The sequence below is a fragment of the Eriocheir sinensis genome, chromosome 42 (genome assembly GCF_024679095.1).
Source record: "Eriocheir sinensis breed Jianghai 21 chromosome 42, ASM2467909v1, whole genome shotgun sequence".
Taxonomy (NCBI): Eukaryota; Metazoa; Arthropoda; class Malacostraca; order Decapoda; family Varunidae; genus Eriocheir; species Eriocheir sinensis.
Genome location: NC_066550.1, coordinates 14,980,858 through 14,996,564, shown reverse-complemented (window position 1 = coordinate 14,996,564; position 15,707 = coordinate 14,980,858). Strand labels below are relative to the sequence as shown.

The 15,707-nt window shown below is 46.4% G+C and overlaps 1 protein-coding gene across 1 annotated transcript; it reads right to left on the bottom strand.

The window, feature by feature from the left end:
- Positions 1-3,212: 3,212 nt before the first annotated feature.
- Positions 3,213-15,457, bottom strand: LOC127010172 (homeobox protein MSX-2-like). Its single transcript, XM_050884052.1, has 2 exons — positions 14,205-15,457; positions 3,213-3,836 (listed from the first exon to the last, which is right to left on the bottom strand). The coding sequence occupies exons 1-2, from the start codon at positions 14,758-14,760 to the stop codon at positions 3,364-3,366; spliced, it is 1,029 nt and encodes a 342-aa protein (XP_050740009.1). The 5' UTR covers positions 14,761-15,457; the 3' UTR covers positions 3,213-3,363.
- Between the last annotated feature and the right edge of the window lie 250 nt (positions 15,458-15,707).

The following is a 15,707-nucleotide window of genomic DNA, read 5'->3' as shown; positions in this document are numbered from 1 at the left end:
GCAGGCATAAAAAGAGGAGGAGGAGGAGGAGGAGGAGGAGGAGGAGGAGAGAAGAAGAAGCAGGCAAAAAGAAGAGGAGGAGGAGGAGGAGGAGGAGAAAAGAAGAAGAAGCAGGCAAAAAGAAGAGGAGGAGGAGGAGGAGGAGGAGGAGGAGGAGGAGGAGAAGAGAAGAAGAAGTAGGCAAAAAAAAGAGGAGGAGGAGGAGGAGGAGGAGGAGGAGGAGGAGAAGAGAAGAAGAAGCAGGCAAAAAAAAGAGGAGGAGGAGGAGGAGGAGAAAAGAAGAAGAAGCAGGCAAAAAGAAGAGGAGGAGGAGGAGGAGGAGGAGGAGGAGGAGGAGGAGGAGGAGGAGGAGGAGGAGAAGAGAAGAAGAAGCAGGCAAAAAGAAGAGGAGAAGGAGGAGGAGGAGGAGAAGAGAAGAAGAAGCAGGCAAAAAGAAGAAGAAGAGGAGGAGGAGGAGGAGGAGGAGGAGGAGGAGGAGGAGAAAAGAAGAAGAAGCAGGCAAAAAGAAGAGGAGGAGGAGGAGGAGGAGGAGGAGAAGAGAAGAAGAAGCAGGCAAAAAGAAGAAGAGGAGGAGGAGGAGGAGAAGAGAAGAGAAGAAGCAGAAGAAATACTAAAAAAAAAATAAAGAAAGGAAAATTTATGAAAGACGTTTAACTCATTATTACGTGAAAAGAAAACGAGAAAATAAAAAAAAGATTAATAACTGCGATCCCTAACTAATATAAAAACCAATATCACTTCAAAATATAATACGCGTCCTTACTAATAAAGATAAAAATACATAGAGAAGAAAATGATAAATAATAACAATAATAATAATAATAATAATAATAATAATAATAATAATAATAATAATAATAATAATAATTCCAAAAGCAGGCAATTCAGATGAGGAGGAGGAGGAGGAGGAGGAGGAGGAGGAAGATGAGTCTAGCTTGACATCCGCTCAATAAAACTCCACCTCCTCCTCCGCCTCCTCCTCCTCCTCCTCCTCCTCCTCCTCCTCTTCCTCCTCCTATTGTCATCTCCCTTCTCGGTAACTCCAGGTGTACAACCTGATAAACACACACACACACACACACACACACACACACACACACACACACACACACACACACACACACACACACACACGAACGCACACACACAATTTGACGTGATTTAAATTAACTTTAGACTCGACGAGAGAGAGAGAGAGAGAGAGAGAGAGAGAGAGAGAGAGAGAGAGAGAGAGAGAGAGAGAGAGAGAGAGAGAGAGAGAGAGAGAGAGAGAGAGAGAGAGAGAGAGAGAGAGAGAGAGAGAGGACACAGCATCAATTTACTTATATTTTTCTCTTCTCTCTCTCTCTCTCGCTCTCTCTCTCTCTCTTGATACAATCACCAATAGACAATTAATACATTATCTATTGACCACAAGTTGGTAGGCCTTATTGAGGGAGGGAGGGAGAGAGAGAGGGAGAGAGAGAGGGAGGGATGGAGGGAGGGAGGGAGAAAGGAAGGGAGAGAGAGGAAGAGAAAGGTTGGATGCGTGGATGCTGCGGATGAGAGAGAGAGAGAGAGAGAGAGAGAGAGAGAGAGAGAGAGAGAGAGAGAGAGAGAGAGAGAGAGAGAGAGAGAGAGAGAGAGAGAGAGAGAGAGAGAGAGAGAGAGAGAGAGAGAGAGAGAGAGAGAGAGAGAGAGAGAATTCAAATTATTAATGATTATATTGCAGAAAAAGGAGGAGGAGGAGGAGGAGGAAGAGGAATATGAAGTATGGAAAAAAAGGAGGAAAAAAAGAGAAAAAGAGGAAAAAAAGATAAAATTGAGAGAGAGAGAGAGAGAGAGAGAGAGAGAGAGAGAGAGAGAGAGAGAGAGAGAGAGAGAGAGAGAGAGAGAGAGAGAGAGAGAGAGAGAGAGAGAGAGAGAGAGAGAGAGAGAGAGAGGGAGAGAGAGAGAAGAAACAAGAGGAAGAGGAAGATGAGATAGGCAGGGAGGAAAAGGAAGGGAGATAAAGCGGAGGAAAAGAGAGAGAGAGAGAGAGAGAGAGAGAGAGAGAGAGAGAGAGAGAGAGAGAGAGAGAGAGAGAGAGAGAGAGAGAGAGAGAGAGAGAGAGAGAGAGAGAGAGAGAGAGAGAGAGAGAGAGAGAGAGAAATGTATAAATTGATAGAAAGAGGAAGAGAAAAAATGGAGGAAAGTGATCGGGGAAGAGGAGGAGGGACAAAGGAAGGAGGAGGAGGAGGAGGAGGAGGAGGAGGAGGGGAGAGAAAGGGGAAGGAAGAAGAACGGGGAGGGAGAGGGATGGAGGTGAGAGCAAGGGGAGAGTGTGAAAAGTTGGAGGGGAAGAGGGAGGGAGGAAACAGGGGGGGAGGGAGGGAGGAACAGGGGAAGAGGAGGGGAAGGAGGAGGAGGGGAGAGGAGGAGGAGGGGGTGGGGAAGGGGGGGAGGGGGGGAGGGGGGTCTCAGTTGATTGGTTATAGCTGATTATCGAAGCCAATTAGTCTGACCGTGCTGGCATTTCTCTCTCTCTCTCTCTCTCTCTCTGGTACGTAATTATTCTCTTTTCCACTTTTTTGTTTCTGGAAAGTAAAGAAAATGTCGACACAAAATAGAAAAATAAAAAAATACTGATAAAAGCAATAGACTCGATAAATTCATGGACAGCGATATTAGGTGGGGTTAGATACACGGGAGTTTAAGGTCAAAGGAGCTGCCTCGTACAGGCCTACCGGCCTCTTGTAGACTCCTGCGTTCTTATGTTCTTAAGATTACTTTTAGATTCCACGATGCTGAAATGCTGTTGTTGTTGTTGTTGTTATTGTTAGCTTTAATACATGTCATCTATTGTGTGTGTGTGTGTGTGTGTGTGTGTGTGTGTGTGTGCGTGCGTGTCCTGGAGGTGCAGGGCAGGTGGTGGTGTTGTGGTGTCTGGGTGTTGCGTGTGGTGCCGCCTCGCCGTCAACTTCACGCCGTCACTCACGTCACCCCCCCCCCCACACACACACACACACACGCATCCCAACAAAGCCGTCCCGCCCCGCCCTACAAGGCGCCGCCGCCGCCGCCGCTGCCCGTCACCAGATCAGGGACATTTGGCCTGCCTGCGGGCGTTGGGTTAGCACCTCGGTCACGGTGCCCCGGCTTCGGCTTCCACCTGTTCCAGCCTGCCCCTCTGCGGAGGCGCGGGGGGGGCGGGGCCTCCCAGGGAGTCGCCGGGAATAAAATGGCGCGGCAGCATAATATAGATTTATTCACAAGCAGCGTGACGCCACACACTCAGTCTTTGGTTCGTGCCGCCCCGCCCCGCCCCGCCCCGCTTCAGCCCGCCCCGGCCCCGGCCCGGCCCGCCCCGCCCCGCAGCCTCGCCGCGGGGCGTCACGGGCGCGGTCACTGGGGCGGCGGGCCGCTGCCGCCGGCGGTGCTGGCGGGGATGGCGTAGGGCACGGCGGGCTGCGCGGGCAGCGGCCGCAGGCTGGGGGGCAGCTGGTGGGGGTGCAGGGGCTGGGGGGACAGGCTGTGGTTGAAGAGGAAGTGCGGCAGCAGGGAGGCGGGGGGCAGCAGGGGGTTGTGCGGCAGCAGCGGCCGCGACGAGTAGCGGAGCCGCTCCATCTCCGCCTCCTTGAGCCGCTTGTCCTTGGCGCGGCGGTTCTGGAACCAGATCTTGACCTGCGTCTCGGTGAGGCTGAGCGAGGCGGAGAACTCGGCGCGCTCGGCGATGCTGAGGTACTGCTTCTCGCGGTATTTCTTCTCTAAGGACAGCAGCTGCTGCGTGGTGAAGGGCGTGCGCGGCTTGCGGTTGGGCTTGTGCTTCCGCAGCGTCACCTTCATGGGACCCAGGAACTTGGGCGGCTCCGGCGACTCTGCGGGAGGTGGAGAAGGGAGCGGTGAGTGTGGGGGAGGCGGAGGATGTACGAGTGTGTGAGATCAGTGGCAGCCTCCCACGGGGCGCCTTGGCCCTCACGCCGCGGCACACCTGGCTGCCGCTACCTGCCCCTCACTCTGCGCCCTCGTTAGCTCTGTCACACCTGTACACACACCACCAGCGTCTCCATCAATAGTCACTTTATGAATACATACTGCACTGACCACACCTGATAGTTGGCTAACACTGATCCTGGCTCTACGTGGGATGATGATGATGATGATGATGATGATGATGATGATGAGCAAATAGAGGAGGAAGAAACACAAAAACAGGAACAGGATCAAGAAAAGAAAAACATGCCGGATTGAGCGCAATTATCATATTACTATTAAACGCGGAACATAATGCAATACAACTAAGCGGGGATCTCCAAGCAATGGCCGCGGGGAGACCACATCCGGAGCGCTGTATGATTTCGTGGCGGCCTGGGATGATTCTGAGCCTGATTTCAATGGCGCGTTAATGACATGGCAGAAAAATGAAGGCAGGTGTATTTCTGGTTACCGTTTATTAAGTTTTGTTTTGTAATTTTTGACTTCATTAAATTTATGAACTTTTTCATTCCTTCATTATGAGTCAAGTTTTCGGCCATTCCTCTCGTTCATTCATAAAAGTTTCCTTCCTCGGCCATTCCCTTCGCCCATAACACACAATATTAATCTAACTCTAACATTAACAATTACTTAACACAAAACACATTGCGAACGAAACACTTAACTGGAAACACTACCTGAACCTCTACATTAATATTTATAGAGAATCAGAACCTTTTAAAAATATATGTAAAAGGATTCCGAACCTACATAAAATAAATGAATAAACTCACTAACCAAAACTGAATTAATAGACGAAATAAATCAGCATCAAACTATAAACACCACTAATTCTAAAAGGGAATTCGAACCTCTAAAAGATTACTGACAACAGGTTCTGAAACGCTATCGGATAATTTGAACCTTCCTACGACTTGAACATTTCCTAACGCAACACATGTCCTAACCATCTCCAGCATCCTTCTCCTTGTGATACGGGCGAAGGGAATGGCCGAGGAAGGGAGAGCTTGTGATACGGGTGAAGGGAATGGCCGAGGAAGGGAGAGCTTGTGATACGGGTGAAGGGAATGGCCGAGGAAGGGAGAGCTTGTGATACTGGTGAAGGGAATGGCCGAGGAAGGGAGAGCTTGTGATACTGGTGAAGGAATGGCTGAGGAAGGAGAGCCAGATACTGGTGAAGGGAATGGCTGAGGAAGGAGAGTTTGTGATACGGGCGAAGGGAATGGCCGAGGAAGGGAGAGCTTGTGATACGGGCGAAGGGAATGGCCGAGGAAGGGAGAGCTTGTGATACGGGCGAAGGGAATGGCCGAGGAAGGGAGAGCTTGTGATACGGGTGAAGGGAATGGCCGAGGAAGGGAGAGCTTGTGATACGGGCGAAGGGAATGGCCGAGGAAGGGAGAGCTTGTGATACGGGCGAAGGGAATGGCCGAGGAAGGGAGAGCTTGTGATACGGGTGAAGGGAATGGCCGAGGAAGGGAGAGTTTGTGATACGGGCGAAGGGAATGGCAGAGGAAGGGAGAGCTTGTGATACGGGCGAAGGGAATGGCCGAGGAAGGGAGAGCCAGGATACCGGTGAAGGGAATGGCTGAGGAAGGGAGAGCTTGTGATATGGACGAAGGAATGGCTGAGGAAGGAGAGCAGGATACTGGCGAAGGGAATGGCTGAGGAAGGAGAGCTAGTGATACGGGTGAAGGAATGGCTGAGGAAGGAGAGTTTGTGATACGGGCGAAGGAATGGCCGAGGAAGGGAGAGCTTGTGATACTGGCGAAGGGAATGGCCGAGGAAGGGAGAGCTTGTGATACGGGTGAAGGGAATGGCCGAGGAAGGGAGAGTTTGTGATACGGGCGAAGGGAATGGCCGAGGAAGGGAGAGCTTGTGATACGGGTGAAGGGAATGGCCGAGGAAGGGAGAGCTTGTGATACTGGTGAAGGGAATGGCCGAGGAAGGGAGAGATTGTGATACGGGCGAAGGGAATGGCCGAGGAAGGGAGAGCTTGTGATACTGGTGAAGGGAATGGCCGAGGAAGGGAGAGTTTGTGATACGGGTGAAGGGAATGGCCGAGGAAGGGAGAGCTTGTGATACGGGCGAAGGGAATGGCCGAGGAAGGGAGAGCTTGTGATACGGGCGAAGGGAATGGCCGAGGAAGGAGAGTTTGGATACGGGTGAAGGGAATGGCTGAGGAAGGGAGAGCCAGGATATGGGCGAAGGGAATGGCTGAGGAAAGGAGAGCTTGGATACGGGTGAAGGGAATGGCCGAGGAAGGAGAGCTTGTGATACTGGTGAAGGGAATGGCTGAGGAAGGAGAGCTTGGATACTGGTGAAGGAATGGCTGAGGAAGGGAGAGCCAGGATACGGGCGAAGGAATGGCTGAGGAAGGAGAGCTTGTGGATACGGGCGAAGGAATGGCCGAGGAAGGAGAGCTTGTGATACGGGCGAAGGGAATGGCCGAGGAAGGGAGAGCTTGTGATACGGGCGAAGGGAATGGCCGAGGAAGGGAGAGCTTGTGATACTGGTGAAGGGAATGGCCGAGGAAGGGAGAGCTTGTGATACGGGCGAAGGGAATGGCCGAGGAAGGGAGAGCTTATGATACTGGTGAAGGGAATGGCTGAGGAAGGGAGAGCTTGTGATATGGACGAAGGGATTGGCTGAGGAAGGAGAGCTTGGATACGGGTGAAGGAATGGCTGAGGAAGGAGAGCTTGGATACTGGTGAAGGGAATGGCTGAGGAATGGCGCGCTTGTGATACGGGTGAAGGGAATGGCCGAGTAAGGGAGAGCTTGTGATACGGAAGGGAATGGCTGAGGAAGGAGAGCTTGTGATACGGGCGAAGGGAATGGCTGAGGAAGGAGAGCCAGGATACGGGTGAAGGGAATGGCTGAGGAAGGAGAGCCAGATACTGGTGAAGGGAATGGCTGAGGAAGGAGAGCTAGGATACTGGTGAAGGAATGGCTGAGGAAGGAGAGCCAGGATATGGGTGAAGGGAATGGCTGAGGAAGGAGAGCTTGTGATACTGGTGAAGGAATGGCTGAGGAAGGGAGAGCTAGGATACGGGTGAAGGGAATGGCTGAGGAAGGGAGAGCTTGTGATACTGGTGAAGGAATGGCCGAGGAAGGAGAGCTTGTGGATACGGTGAAGGGAATGGCTGAGGAAGGAAGAGCCAGGATACTGGTGAAGGGAATGGCTGAGGAAGGAAGAGCTAGGATACCGGTGAAGGGAATGGCCGAGGAAGGGAGAGCTTGTGATACTGGCGAAGGGAATGGCCGAGGAAGGAAGAGCTTGTGATACGGGTGAAGGGAATGGCCGAGGAAGGAAGAGCTTGTGATACTGGTGAAGGGAATGGCCGAGGAAGGAAGAGCTTGTGATACGGGCGAAGGGAATGGCCGAGGAAGGGAGAGCTTGTGATACTGGTGAAGGGAATGGCCGAGGAAGGAAGAGCTTGTGATACGGGCGAAGGGAATGGCCGAGGAAGGGAGAGCTTGTGATATGAACCTAGTAAATATTAAAATCAAGTAATTAGATAAGTTTCGTTGATAGTAAAATAATCGGCCATATAATTTTAAGATAATATCACACGCGACACAGAAAGAGAAAATAATAATAATAATAATTCGCTATATATAAGTGCGCCATTTTTATTAATAAGTAAAAAGTAATAAAATAATGAAAATAAAAAGAAAACGAAAGGAAGAATAAGGGAAAAAGAAGTTAATGAAAGCTACCAATCTTAATAATAATAATAATAATAATAATAATAATAATAATAATAATAATAATAATAATAATAATAATAATAATAATGGGGGAGATCCTTGTAGGTAAATCTTAAGGTAGGTATGGGTAGGTTATCAAGGTAGGTATGGGTAGGTTATCAAGGTAGGTATGGGTAGGTTATCAAGGTAGGTATGGGTAGGTTATCAAGGTAGGTATGGGTAGGGTATCAAGGTAGGTATGGGTAGGTCAAGGGTAGGGGTATCAAGGTAGGTATGGGTAGGGTATCAAGGTAGGTATGGTAGGGTATCAAGGTAAGGTAGGGTATCAAGGTAGGTATGGGTAGGTTATCAAGGTAGGTATGGGTAGGTTATCAAGGTAGGTATGGGTAGGGTATCAAGGTAAGTATGGGTAGGTTATCAAGGTAGGTATGGGTAGGGTATCAAGGTAGGTATGGGTAGGTTATCAAGGTAAGTATGGGTAGGGTATCAAGGTAGGTATGGGTAGGGTATCAAGGTATGGGTAGGGTATCAAGGTAGGTATAGGTAGGTTATCAAGGTAGGTATGGGTAGGGTATCAAGGTAAGTATGGGTAAGTTAGGTAAATATCCATACAAATAATGATAAGTATGAAAATGGATATGGGTGAACAGAGATAAGGGTAAGAAATACAAACACAGACAAATAAATTCAAATAAAAACAGATAAACATAAATAAATCTAATAAACAGAGAAATCAAGAAGGGTCACACGATAGAAATAAAATTATGATCAAAATAAACGAAGAAAAATGACGTAAATATATGAATAAAATAAAATAAATAAGTTAACGGTATAAAAATTGACCTCTCTTTCGGCCACCTCTGTTGATTCTTTTTTTGGGGGTGAGCGAGTAACGTTTTTTTTTTATTATTATTATTGTTTCCTTATTTTTTGTGCCCTTGAGCTGTATCCTTCGTTGTAAAAAAATAAAATAAATAAGTTAACGGTATAAAAATTGACCTCTCTTTCGGCCACCTCTTGTGATTCTTTTTTTGGGGGTGAGCGAGTAACGTTTTTTTTTATTATTGTTGTTTCCTTATTTTTTGTGCCCTTGAGCTGTATCCTTCGTTGTAAAAAAATAAAATAAATAAGAAATAAAGGAAAAAAAAATTAATTAGTTAGCGCTGCAGGTAGATTAATTTAGGTTGAGCAGGTAAGGTCAGGTGGATATTGGTACACTGATGAGATATCTTTCTTTCTTTCTCTTTCTTTCTTTTTCTTTTTTTATATTTTCCTTAATCTTCTGTTTCCTTCTCTTTCTCTTCTCTTCTTCCCTCCTTCTCTACTTTCCTCTCTCTTCCTCCTCTTCCTCCTTCTTCTTCCCTCCTCTTCCTCCTTCTCTACTTTCCTCTCTCTTCCTCCTTCTCTTCCCCCTCTTCTTCCCTCCTCTTCCTCCTTCTCTACTTTCCTCTCTCTTCCTCCCTCTTTTTCCCTCCTCTTCCTCCTTCCTTACTTTCCTCTCTCTTCCTCCTCTTCCTCCTTCTCTACTTTCCTCTCTCTCCCTCCTCTTCCTCCTTCTCTACATTCCTCTCTCTTCTTCCTCTTCCTCCTTCTTCTTCCCTCCTCTTTTCCTCCTTCCTTATTTCCCTCTCTCTTCCCTTCTCTTTGTGTGTGTGGTAGAAAATATATAATTACAGGTAACGGTGGATCAATTAAGGTCACAGGTAAGATTAGGGAATAATTAATCATGAAAAAACGAAGCTATTCCAAATGCCAACACAGGTAAGCTACTTCATTAAGGGGAACAGGTAATTATAGGAGAAATAAACAAATAAAAATACACAGATGAAACAAAAAGAAGAGTGAACTTATTAATAACGATAAAGTAGAATAAAGTATAAAAGAAAATTAAAAGAAAAAAAGAAAAAAAGAATAAAGTAGATAAAATTAGATTCAAATAAATATATATGAAACTAAGCAAAAATTTGTACGTAGGTAAATTAATGAAGACAAAAACAGGTAGATTCAAGGTAAACATTAATAAACACAGGTAATGACTATAAATACAGGTAACCCCAAATTAATTAAACCCCAGACAGGTAAACTCCAGGTGCAAGAATTAATAAACCAAGGTGACTAAGGTAATTTAAGGTAAGGAGAACGGATAAGAAGGTAAATTGAAGGTAAGAACAGGTAGGAAAAGATAAAAAGGTAAGGTAAGACGTAAGAAATAGGTAGGTAAATATAGATTAAGGTAATATATAAGCAAATGGAGATAGGTAAACGGAGATAAAGGTAAGAAATATAAGGTAGGAAGAAGGTTAAAGGTAAGATGAAGGTAAGAAGGTAAGAAAATTAGGTAAAAAGGTGAGAGATAAAAGGTATGAATTTAAAACGAAGGTAAATAAAGGTAAGAGGATGAGATAAGAAGGCAAGACGAAGGTAAGGAGGTAGAAAGGTAGGGTAATTAAGGTAAACCAATTAATTAAGCGCAAAAGGTAAATTCCAGGTGCAAATATTAATACACAAAGGTAAGTAAGGTAAGAAGAATAGTTAAGAAGGTTAAATGAAGGTAATTAAGAGTAAGAGGATGAGGTAAGAAGGCAAGACGAAGGTTAGAAGGTAGGGTAATTAAGGTAACCCAATTAATTAAGCGCAAAAGGTAAAATCCAGGTGCAAATATTAATAAACAAAGGTAAGTAAGGTAAGAAGAATAGGTATGAATTTAAAACGAAGGTGATTAAAGGTAAGAGAAAGAGGTAAGAAGGCAAGACGAAGGTAAGGAGGTAGGGTAATTAAGGTAACCCAATTAATTAAGCGCAAAAGGTAAATTCCAGGTGCAAATATTAATAAACAAAGGTAAGTAAGGTAAGAAGAATAGGTAAGAAGGTTAAACGAAGGTAAGAAAAGGTAAAAATGTAAGGTAAGAAGTAAAAATTATAGGTAAATATAGACTGAGGTAATATATAAGCAAATGGAGATGGGTAAACGAAGATAGAGGTAAATAAAATAAATAAATAGGTCTGTGGGAAAAACGAAGGTAAAAAAATAAGGTAAGAAGGTTAAAGGAAGGTAAGAAAGGGTAAGAAAATGTAAGAGGGTAAGAAATAAAGGTAAAATAGGTAAGACAAAGGTAAGGAAAGGTAAATAGGTAAGAAACAAAGGCAAATAGGCAAAGTTAAGGTAGCAATGGGTAAGAAAAATGTTGATGGGTAAAATGGAGATAAAAAAACGAAGATAAGGAGGTGAGATGAAGGTAAGAAAGGGTAAGAATAAGGTAAGAATGGGTAAGGAAAGGTAAATGGGTAAGAAACAAAGGCAAATAGGCAAAGTTAAGGTAGCAATGGGTAAGAAAAATGTTGATGGGTAAAATGGAGATAAGAAAAAGAAGATAAAGAGGTGAGAGGAAGGTAAGAATGGGTAAGAATAGGGTAAAAATGGGTAAGAGAAGGTAACAATGGGTAAGGTGAGAATAGGTAAGGTAAAGTAAGAAAGCAAGGTAATCAAGGTAGCTCAAATTAATTAAGCCCAGGTGCAAATATCAAAGGTAAATAAAGGTAAGGATAGGTAGAAAGGCAATGGAAAGGCAAGAAAAAGTAAGGTAAGGAAGGTAACCCCAATTAATCAAACCCCAAGAGGTAAATTCCAGGTGTGCAAATATTTCAACGTTAAGAATAGGTAAGTAGGTAAAGCGAAGGTAAGAAAATGTAAGGTAAGACTAAGGTAAGGTAATCCAATTAATCAAACCCAAAGGTAAATTCCAGGTGCAAATATTTTAGCTCAGGTGAGAAATATAGGTAAGAAGGGACGTCAAAGGTAAGCGAAGGTAAGAAAAAAGGCAAGAAAATGTAAGGTAAATAGGTAAGGTAATCAAGGTAACCCCAATTAATCAAGCCCAAAAGGTAAATTCCAGGTGTGCAAATATTTTAACGTTAAGAATAGGTAAGTGGGTAAGACGAAGGTAAGAAATTGTAGGGTAAGAAAATGTAAGGTAAGAAGGTAAGGTAAAAGTAACCCCAATTAATCAAGCCCAAGAGGTAAATTCCAGGTGTGCAAATATTTTAACGTTAAGAATAGGTAAGTGGGTAAGACGAAGGTAAGAAATTGTAGGGTAAGAAAATGTAAGGTAAGAAGGTAAGGTAAAGGTAACCCCAATTAATCAAGCCCAAAAGGTAAATTCCAGGTGTGCAAATATTTTAGCCCAGGTGAGGAACTTAGGTAAGCCAGGACTGCCCAGGTGCTAACGAGTGCTAATTAGGCGAAGGTGTGACGCAGGTGAGGAGGCCATAACCAGGAGGAGGAGGAGGAGGAGGAGGAGGAGGAGGAGGAGGAGGAGGAAAAGAAGGATTAGTGAGTTTAAGGTTAGGTTAGGTAAGAAGAGAGAGAGAGAGAGAGAGAGAGAGAGAGAGAGAGAGAGAGAGAGAGAGAGAGAGAGAGAGAGAGAGAGAGAGAGAGAGAGAGAGAGAGAGAGAGAGTAGGTAGAAAAGGAGGAGAAGAGGTGAAGGAGGAAGAGGAGGAGGTAGGTGAAGATGGTTAGCGTGAAGGAATGAAGGAGGGAGGGAGGGAGGGAGGGAAGGAGGAAGGGAGAGAGGGAGGAAAAGGGTAGCGAGGGAGATAATAGATTAAGGGAGGAAATGTAAGGGAATAAAGGGAGGAAGGAAGGAAGGAAGGAAGGAAGAGGAGGAGGAGAAAATGATTAAAAGAAAATATTTGATAATTAGAGAAGAGAAGAAGAGAAGAAGGAAGGAAGAAGTGGGAGAGAAGAAGAAGAAGAAGAGGAGGAGGAGGTGGAGGAGGAGGAGGAGAGCAAACACTGGAGAGAAGAGGAGAGAGAGAGAGAGAGAGAGAGAGAGAGAGAGAGAGAGAGAGAGAGAGAGAGAGAGAGAGAGAGAGAGAGAGAGAGAGAGAGAGAGAGAATAAATAAAAAAAACAAGAAAATTCGAGACAGAAAGAGAAAGAAAAGAAAAAATAAACTACAATAAATTAGAAAAAAAATAAAATAAAGAAAAAGAAAAAGAAAAGGAAAGTAAAATAATCATAGGTAAGAAAATCAAGATAACAAAAGGTAAGAAAAATAGGATAAAACAAAGGTAAATCAAGGTAAGGAAAGGTAAGGTAAGGAGGTAATTAATGAAGAGAAAGGTAAGCATAGGTAAGAAGGTAAGGAAATAATTAAAGGTAAGAAAAGTTAATAAATAGGTAAATAAAAAAGAAAGTGAAGGAAAGGTAAGGGAGGATTAATAATTGAGGTAAGAAGAAGGTAAGAACGAGGTAAAAGGGAGATAAGGGAGGAGATGAGAGAGAGGTATGTGTGAGGTAAGGAGGAGGAGGAGGAGGAGGAGGAGGTAGGTAAGGAAAGGTAAGAGATAGAGGAAGAAAATGAGGAAAAATAAGGAGGAGGAGGAGGAGGAGGAGGAGGAGGAGAAGGAGGGGGAGGAGGAGGAGGTAGATTAGGAGAAGTAAGAGATAGAAAAGAAAATAAGGAAAGACGAGGAGGAGGAGGAGGAGGAGGAGGTAATGGAGATAAAAGAAGATTCTGGAGATAAAAAAAACACAAAAACATAAAGATGATAAAGGAGATGATGAAGATGAGGAGAAAGAAAGGAAGATGATAAAATATGAGACGAAAAAAAACAAGAAGATGAAGGAGATGACGAAGATGAGGAGAAAGAAAGGAATGTGATAAAAATAGGAGATGAGAAAGACAGACAAGGAAGAAGAGGACGAAAAGAAGATGAGGAAGAATAAGGATATGAGGGAGAATAGGGAGATGAGGAGAGATGATTGAGGAACTGAGTAAGACAAGAAGATCAGGAAATAGAAATGAGGAAGACGTGGAGATGATGATGGAGATGAGGGAGAAGATGAAGTATATGAAGAAGATGCGATAAGGGAGACAGGGAGATGATGGAATAAGAGATGATGGATATGAGGGAGATGAGTGGAGATGAAGAAAATGTAGATGATTAAGACAGACGAAAATAAGCAGGTTGAGAACACGAAAACACAACAGGAAAATGAGATGAGTGGAGATGAGGTGGAGATGAGTGGAGACGACTGGAGATGAGGGAGATGAAGATGGAGATAATTAAGACAGACGAAAATAAGGAAGATGATAACACAAAAACACAACAGGAAAATGAGATGAGTGGAGATGAGGTGGAGATGAGTGGAGATGAGAGATGGAGATGAAGAAGATGAGGGTTGAAAATGATGACAAGGAGATGAAAGAAATGAATAAGATACATAAAATTTATTGGAGATGAGGAAAAGAGGGAGAAAATTATGGAGATGAGGTGGAGATGAGTGGAGATGAGGGATGGAGATGATGAAGAAAATAAAGAAATGGAAATTAAGATAGAGGAGAAAAAAACACAAAACCACTACAGGGAGATGAGATGAAGGATGGAGATGAGTGGAGATGAAAAGGAGGATGGAGATGAGTGGAGATGAAAAGGAGATGATGATGAGGGAAGTGAAGATGTCGGAAAAAAACACAAAACCACTACAGAGAGATGAGATGACGGGTGGAGATGAGTGGAGATGAGTGGAGATGACTTACTTGTGAGGGCGTGGAGGGCAAGCTGCTGCTGGAAGAGGAGGTTGTGAGGCCAGGCGCTGAGGTGGTGGGGGGCCATGGCGGGGGCGGCGGCGGCGGCGGCAACAGCGGCGGCGGCGGAGGTGGGCGGGAGGGGAAGACGATGGGCGGCCTCCTGAAGATGATGGCCGAGGAGAGAGGACATGGGCGCTCCTCCTCCTCCTCCTTCGATGCCTCCTTCTTCCCTCCTCGCTGCCTTCCGTGCCTCCTCCTCCTCCTCGTCTTCCTCCTCCTCCTCTTCCTCCTGTCTGTCATAGCGATCTTCCCCTTCCGAGTCGACGTTTATCTCCTCCTCGTCATCTTCTTCTGCCTCGCCTTCAGGTTTCCGTAGTCGGTCATCAGCTGGAGGCGTCGGCGTGTGTGGGTGCGTGTGCGTGTGGGTATGTGAGTGCGTGTGCGTGTGTGTGTGCGTGTCCCCTAAGATGGCGTCCACGGAGAAACTGAAACTTTTCCTCCCGACGGCGCTGAAGGCGGAGTTGTGGCTTGCGCGCACAGCCTCCGCCGCCGCCACTCCGGACATCCCGCCGCTACTGTCGCTATCCCTGGCTCACCGCACGCCCCCACGCCCACACGCCCTTGAAGGTGACCCACGCCCACTCACGCCTTTTCACGCCCTTATGATTTCTCCAAGGGGCATTTTTCGGGGTATGGGGCAGCGAGGTAGCGGGGATTTTTGGGGGCACGGGGCTCACGGGGCTTACTGGAGGTGGTGGTGTTGTTGGTGAGCTAGCGGTGGTGAAGGGCTTCCTCTAGTGGTGATGAAGGTGGTGTACTACAGTTCTGGAGGTGGTGGCGGTGGTGGTGGTGGTGGTGATGAAGGAATTCCTCTGGTGGTGATGTCCCGTTCTCGCGGTGTTGAAATCGTCCGGTGGTGATGATTTGGAGGTGACTCAAACTCCCCGTGGTGGTGGTGGTGATCTCAAGCGGCGGTGGTGGTGATGGTGATGGTGGTGAAGAAATTCCTCTGGTGGTGATGTCCCGTACTCGTGGTGGTGATGATCTGGAGGTGACTCAAACTCCCCGTGGTGGTGGTGGTGACGGTGGTGCAAGACTCCTGTGGTGGTGTTGATCTCAAGCGGCGGTGGTGGCGGTGGTGGTGGTGGCGGTGTTTACACAAGGCCGAAATCGCAGCTCGGTGGGTCTGACTTACACCTCCAAACTCACCTCCTAAGACTGTGCACACCGAGGCGCCCACACCACCCGCGCCACACCACGCCCCGCCCACAGCAACCCGCCAATCCGTGAGCGCTGCGGCGGGGCGGGGCGGGGCGGGGCGGGGCCATCATCAGGGGCACGACCAATGGCGACGCAGATTAGGACACACTCGGCACGGACCATTAGCTTTATGGCAAGATTTACTGTTCTGGTGCTCCGCTGGGTGACGCGCCGGGTTGCTCTCGCCCCCCACGCCCCCCCCGGAGTGCTCGTCGGGGCGGGGCGGGGTCGGGGCGCTGCTGGTCGGCGGGT

Coding starts and splice junctions, on each gene's coding strand:
- LOC127010172 (XM_050884052.1), bottom strand. CDS start 14,760: ATGTCCGGAGTGGCGGCGGCGGAGGCTGTGCGCGCAAGCCACAACTCC. Junction 3,837..14,204: donor TGCCCTCCACGCCCTCACAA/GTAAGTCATCTC, acceptor CACCTCCCGCAG/AGTCGCCGGAGCCGCCCAAG.